Source organism: Eublepharis macularius, chromosome 1, assembly GCF_028583425.1.
Source record: "Eublepharis macularius isolate TG4126 chromosome 1, MPM_Emac_v1.0, whole genome shotgun sequence".
Lineage (NCBI taxonomy): Eukaryota > Metazoa > Chordata > Lepidosauria > Squamata > Eublepharidae > Eublepharis > Eublepharis macularius.
Window position 1 is genome coordinate 1,856,208 of NC_072790.1, and position 5,952 is coordinate 1,862,159.

General features: G+C 47.1%; 1 protein-coding gene across 1 annotated transcript; it reads right to left on the minus strand.

The window, feature by feature from the left end:
- Positions 1–254: 254 nt before the first annotated feature.
- Positions 255–5,725, minus strand: LOC129342611 (otoraplin-like). Its single transcript, XM_054998463.1, has 4 exons — positions 5,602–5,725; positions 5,087–5,226; positions 2,984–3,094; positions 255–611 (listed from the first exon to the last, which is right to left on the minus strand). Exons 1-4 carry the CDS (start codon positions 5,723–5,725, stop codon positions 588–590), a joined length of 399 nt encoding a protein of 132 aa, XP_054854438.1. The 3' UTR covers positions 255–587.
- Between the last annotated feature and the right edge of the window lie 227 nt (positions 5,726–5,952).

The window sequence follows — 5,952 nt, forward strand, 5'->3', positions numbered from 1 at the left end:
GATCAGGGGGCGGGGCCACCAGCCATGTGACCATTTTCTCCAAGGGCAACCCACTGAGTTCCACCACCTCTTTTCCCAGAAAAAAAGCCCTGGCACAAAACAATGAGAGTGTTATCTAAAATGTCAAACAGGCATTGCTCTAAAACAGAGAGAACACTATCTTTTGAAAAAGCAACAACATTTGTCACTGGGGCAAATATCAAACACAGCAAAGAAAATAAAAATTTACATATGATTATTATTTTTATTTTTTTCTCTTTAGATAACAAAGCTGTTTAGTAAAGAAACTGTATTGTAGATGCCTAGGAAATACAGAAAGAACGTCTGTCTTTTGCTCAGTTTCTGGATTTCTCTCTAAGATCCTGGTAGGTGGCCACAGTTGGGACAGAACTTATAATTCAGACACATTCCCTTATATTAAGGAATTGGTAGTTTGTGGACTCGACCTAAGATCACATGACCTTAGTTTTTTCTAGAACAAGAATCTTCTAAACAGCTGTATAACATGGCTCAGTTGCTCTTCATATTAAAGTTGTTTTAAGCCATTCCTCATTCCGGCGCTCTTCTATTTGTTGACTCAGAAGGTTTTAGTCACAGAAGAAGTCGATAACCTGCAGGATGCAACATTAGACGGGAATAGCAAAATGTATTCATTTGACAACAGGGCTGTAGTTATTCAAAAGAAGATGACCTTGAAGACACCTCCTAAAAATGTTACACTTGGTAAAAATGATAGCAATATAGTGTAATAATAATAGCTATGAATAAACGGGGGGGGGGGGGTTCGAGTGTTGTTGGAAGTCAACAAAGAAAAGGGGGAGGGGGTGGGGTATATATCTATGTAGAAGGGTTAATTTAGATAAGTTTAATGTATTAATCAATTATTGTATATTGCCTCATCCAATAAAAATTATTTTTTAAAAAAATGTTACACTAACATACAAAATTTATTGGATGTAGCTGTAACTTCCATGCAAATATAAGATGACGCCCCACCCCCCTTTTAATGGCATACCTGGAAAAATGTCGTCTTGCCTTTAGTGTTGCTAACTTCAGGTCGAGACAGGCCTGGAGATTTGGTGGGGGGGGTGCTGGGGGTGTGTGTGACTTCAGTGGTATATAAAGTCATAGAATGCATCCCCCAAAGTAGCCATTTTCTAGAGGGGAACTGATCTCTGTCCCCTAGAGATAGTTGTAGTTCTGGAAGATCTCCAGCCACAACCTGAGGTTGGCAACTGTATTTTCATTTGAGAAAATATAGTAAAGTAATTGGAACATAATTCTACCTTTTTTTAAAAAAGGGGTCTCGAAATTAGATGCGCTGATAAGAGGCCCACCGTGGACTTGATTCTCGAAAGCTTATGCTACAGTAAAGTTGGTTCGTCTTAGAGGTGCTACTGGACTCTTTTCTATTTTGCTACTACAGACTAACACGGCTAACTCCTCTGGATCTGTGAAGATGTGTCCAGAGACCCAACTTTGCTATTATATCAGGGCGACTCCCCACCCCCGCCCAAATATCAGCTCCCAAAGTCAAGAAACAGCCGAGCAACTCAGGACCGCTCTCAAAAGGCCCCCTTGTGGCCCACAGCTTGGGCTGTCAGCTGACTTGGAGGAAAATGTCCTGAACCTTTAATGGGCTCTTAATGTGTGGGATGGAGCAGTTGAAGATTTTCATGGCATGGAAGCAAATGACATCACGTGGCAAACAATGGGTGATTCCGCACATGTTGGATAATGCACTTCCAATCCTCTTTATAGATCATTTGGAACAGATTTTTTTGTGTGCAGAACAAAAAATCCACCTCAAACGACTGATAAAGTGCATTATCCAGCGTGTGCGGAATCAGCCAATATCCCTTTAAGCCTCTGTTAAAGGGACAGGACCCTTTTCTCTAGGCCCGTGGGCGACCCTATGCACAACTAGGCCTGCCGACTTGGGGTTGGAAAATGCCTGAAGATTTCAAGGGGGAGCCTGGGGAGGGACACCAGCAAGGCATCATGCCACGAGCTGGCGCTTCCCCCAAGGGAACTGACCTCTGTCGTCTGGAGGTCAGTCGGAATTCCAGATCTCCAGGCCCCCCCTGGAGTTTGGCAACCTTGTGCTTCTGATGTAGCTGCTGGATCGCAGTCTTATGAGACAAAGATGGATGGAGCACATTTTAAGCTGCTGCTCTTCCATTTTGTAACAGCTTTTGAGATGTTATTTTGGAGACATCGGAAACAAGCCATGAAATTCCTAAAGAGGGTTTTTAACGGCAGGCATCAGTTTGGAAGCTGGAGCCTCCTCCTCACTGAAGGGGTCTGCCAACCTGTGCCTGCATCATCACACTGTTTCGGGCTCCCCGTGGCTGCTCTCCTCTACGAAGAAATCCCCGTCCACACAGAAGCTTTGGCACCCTAGGGCCCCTCCCCTTTCCCCCCTATATGCAAGCTTCCGATGCGACCGGATCGGTTTTTAGAGCATTCCGTCCCGCGCATCCCCGCTTGCAACCTGAAGTGTTGCTGCCCTGGCAAAGTTGATCTCCTCAGTGCAAAGCAGCCTGGAGTTATGCATGGGGGAAACTGCTGCTCTCAGTACCACAGACGTTATCTGCAAACACCTCTGCTTCCTAAGGAGGAAGGAACTAAGAAGGCAGATGCTAAGAATTTGGTGCGTAGCCCAGCTCGGGGGGGGGGGGGGACAGCTACTAGCCACAGGCGGCAGCCTGGCCAAAAAGCACACAGTGGGCCCCTTGTGCCCAGAAGAGGGTCGCTTTCAGCACATGCCAGGCCAGAGCTAAGCAAAATCTGACACGAGGCTTATTCAACGCTTTCAGGGAAGCAAACGCATCACTCAGTTCGCTTAGCAGCCCTCTTCCTTTGAAAACCAGCCCATCGGCTTCACCACTGCTATGGTTACAGGCCAAGAGGCTTTGGCAAAACACCAGCCAGGCCTGCATCCAGTTCAAAAGATGGTAGGACACGACCGATCACCTCTTACCTTTGTGGGAATAGTCTTGTTCGCTTCCCGATAGACGTGTTGTTCCGTAACCAAAGTCCTGGGGAAATAACCAACGGTGCCCATCTGGTCCTCATATTGCTCATTGTAAACCTTCCAGGTTGCAGCAAACAAAAGCCAGAATTAAGCACGGCCCCCATTCTCCAGAGTGCAACTAAGGCTGGGCGTCTTTTTGGAGAGCAAGGCTTGCCACTGCTCCTTGTTCCCAATGCAAGCTTCTTTGGGACAATGGAAAAGGGGTCAGAGAAATTATCCTTTTTCCTTTGCTAAAATGCCTTGTGAGTGGGGATGTTTGTTTAGAAGGGGGAACACTGAAGGTGCAAAGAAATATCTTCCTTTTTGAGAAATGGTCAGCGTCAACACTTTATTTCAGCTGCTACTCAACAGCTGCACGTACCTCAAATCAGTAGTAACATTGCTAGAAAAATTTTGTTCTAGTCACTTCAATAAAGGTTAACTAACAAAACAAAGTTATAGCTTCCATAATTGCTTACCTAAATGTATACATGTATTCCGTGTTTGCTGTCTTTTTGCCTCCTGCCTCGCTGCTGCCTAATGGCTTTGTGCAATACACATTTCGGTGTTTTCAAAAGGCAATGCCTTCGTTCGGCCGTAGCACGAAACCGACTTTAAACCAACGCCCAGCATGATTGACACATCGGGCCACCGCATTAACTGTGGTTAGGGGGGGCGTGGCCATTAAACCCGGAGTCAAAATGCTGGCTTGGAGGTTTGTTTAAGTCTTAACTGTGGTTTCGTGTGATATACTAATGCCAGCTTCCTGGGCTGGATCCAGCGGAGCAAGCAGGATATGCCTTAAGGAAGTGAGTTTTTCCTGCCCTACCCTCAGCCGCAGCCCCCAAAGCCCCCTGAAATGCTGCTTTTGGGGAGGGGCATTTGGGGCTGCAGCTGGGCTTACCGATTCCTGCTTATGGCGGGAGAGCTGCCGCCTGCCATCACTGCCGCTCAATTGGGCAGTGGGAGGGAAGTGGCCAGCAAAATGGGAGGGCACGATCATCGCCTCCGGTGTGATGAGGCAACTTGCATCATAGCCCGGAAGTGACATCATCGTGCTGGGAGCAACATGCAGGCAATTGGCCCAAACTCTGGCAAATTCTAGGGTATCGCCCCCAGCCGGATGACCTCACTTCCAGGTCATGCCAAAACCTGCGTCATCGTGTCAGGGACAACGATGACAGCCACCCCCGTCTACCAGTTACCAGGCCCTGCTTGGCATCCCTAGCTGCAGCAGGATGTGGGGGAGGGGGGAGGGGTTTCATACTCTGTGGGTAGGAATCCTTCCACTTGGAGAAGCCCTTCCTTTGGATCCAAGCTGGAACCCAGATTTGTTTCTCAGAGCCATCCTGATTCACTCCTCCTGAGCTACAGGATAAAGGCAACAAAGCCAGCCTTCGTCTCCGTACCGCAAGATTTCAGTAATCACGTGTGAGCAAAACAAGCCATGGCTTAGCATTATGGCAGAAGTGACCTAGGGCTGCTTTCTTTCTCAATCTCAATGCTTCATTCCAACCCCACCTTGGAGAACTTTATTGGAAAACTCTCCCTTTTGGCCAACAGCTACTCAGCCTTCCTCCAGACCCTCTTCAGAATGCATGGGGAGGAGGAAGAGGCCAGAATGGACCTGCCCACCGAGAGCCAAGCTACAAGTGACGGCTGACACCGGTTGGACACTTGTCAGCTTCCCTCAAGTTTTGATGGGAAATGTAGGCATCCTGGTCTTGCAGCTGTAATGGAGAGCCAAGCTGTAAAACCAGGACGCCTACATTTCCCGTCAAAACTTGAGGGAAGCTGACAAGCGTCCAACCTGTGTCAGGCGTCACTTGTAGCTTGGCTCTGAATCACTGCTTTTTATGGAAAGGAGCTTCCCACCTCCACTTCTCCCCCTGTAAACATCTAGCTGGAGAAGGAAAGCGGTGCTCCAGGCACGTAACTAGTTGTGGGGAGAGGTAGGGCTGAGAATCTGTCCCCTGGCTTGCAAAGAATACTCATCATCCCAGTTTCTCAACATTGCAGGCATTGAAGCCAAGCACAGATAGCAGGCTGTTTGTATGCTGAAGACCTTACACTTCCAGACCAGAATTCTCCTGCTTTTTTCTCTTTCACTAGCTTCGAATAAACATAGATCAGTTGCCCCTTCCGGATATTAATGAATCTGCAGTCTGGTGCGTTGTAATCGTCTTCTGCTCTTGCAAGGGAGATGGCATCTGGCAGGGAAAGAGAGACAGGCGGAGGGTGAAAAGAGGGCAGGCAGGGCAGCCTGCAGGGAGGACACCCTGGTATATCTTGGGAAATGCCTTGAACCAAGAGGAAAAGCAAGGTGGAAATGTTTTAATAAAGGAGTAAAATAAATGCCAAACCAAAAAGCAAGACACCGAGTTCTCTCAAATGCCATTCAACTATAGCTAGAGTACAGAGTGCCTGAAATTTTTGCAACAACTATCATTCTATTTTTTAAAAAATCGTTAACGTTGGGACATGGTACACAACAGCTGAAGTTTATCATTGGATATCTCAGAGATTCTAGATATTACTTTCATACACTACTTGTGCCCGCCACAATCAATTAAAAACAGACTTACACACACAGTCTTCATCGGCACAGAGCTTCTTTCTGGAAAGTTTGTCCATAAAAATCCCCCTGATGGTAGAGAAAGTAGATCCAAGACAGAGTAGAAAGAACAGCCGACAAACAGCGCGTGACATTTTCTTCCTCAGCCCTCTCTTACAGGGCCCTGGCTTAAATGAAAGGCAGACAGAAAAATGGTTCTCTTTCATAGAAACACCAAGACTCGGCAGCAGGGATAAGCATCCCTGGCCACGGGGAGGGGGCAAAGACAACATTCCAGCACTTTGAAAAAACTGCAGAAGTCCACAGGGAACCTCTGGTTTTATTTACCAGTCTTTCCAAAATCTCTCTCTCAGCTACACAG

Bases quoted from the DNA above. Each gene is read 5' to 3' on its own strand.
- LOC129342611 (XM_054998463.1), bottom strand. From the start codon at position 5,725: ATGTCACGCGCTGTTTGTCGGCTGTTCTTTCTACTCTGTCTTGGATCT. The intron at 3,095-5,086 runs GTAAGGTCTTCA...GCAACCTGGAAG, and splicing joins GAGAATTCTGGTCTGGAAGT to GTTTACAATGAGCAATATGA. The intron at 612-2,983 runs GTAAGAGGTGAT...TGCATCCTGCAG, and splicing joins ACAAGACTATTCCCACAAAG to GTTATCGACTTCTTCTGTGA.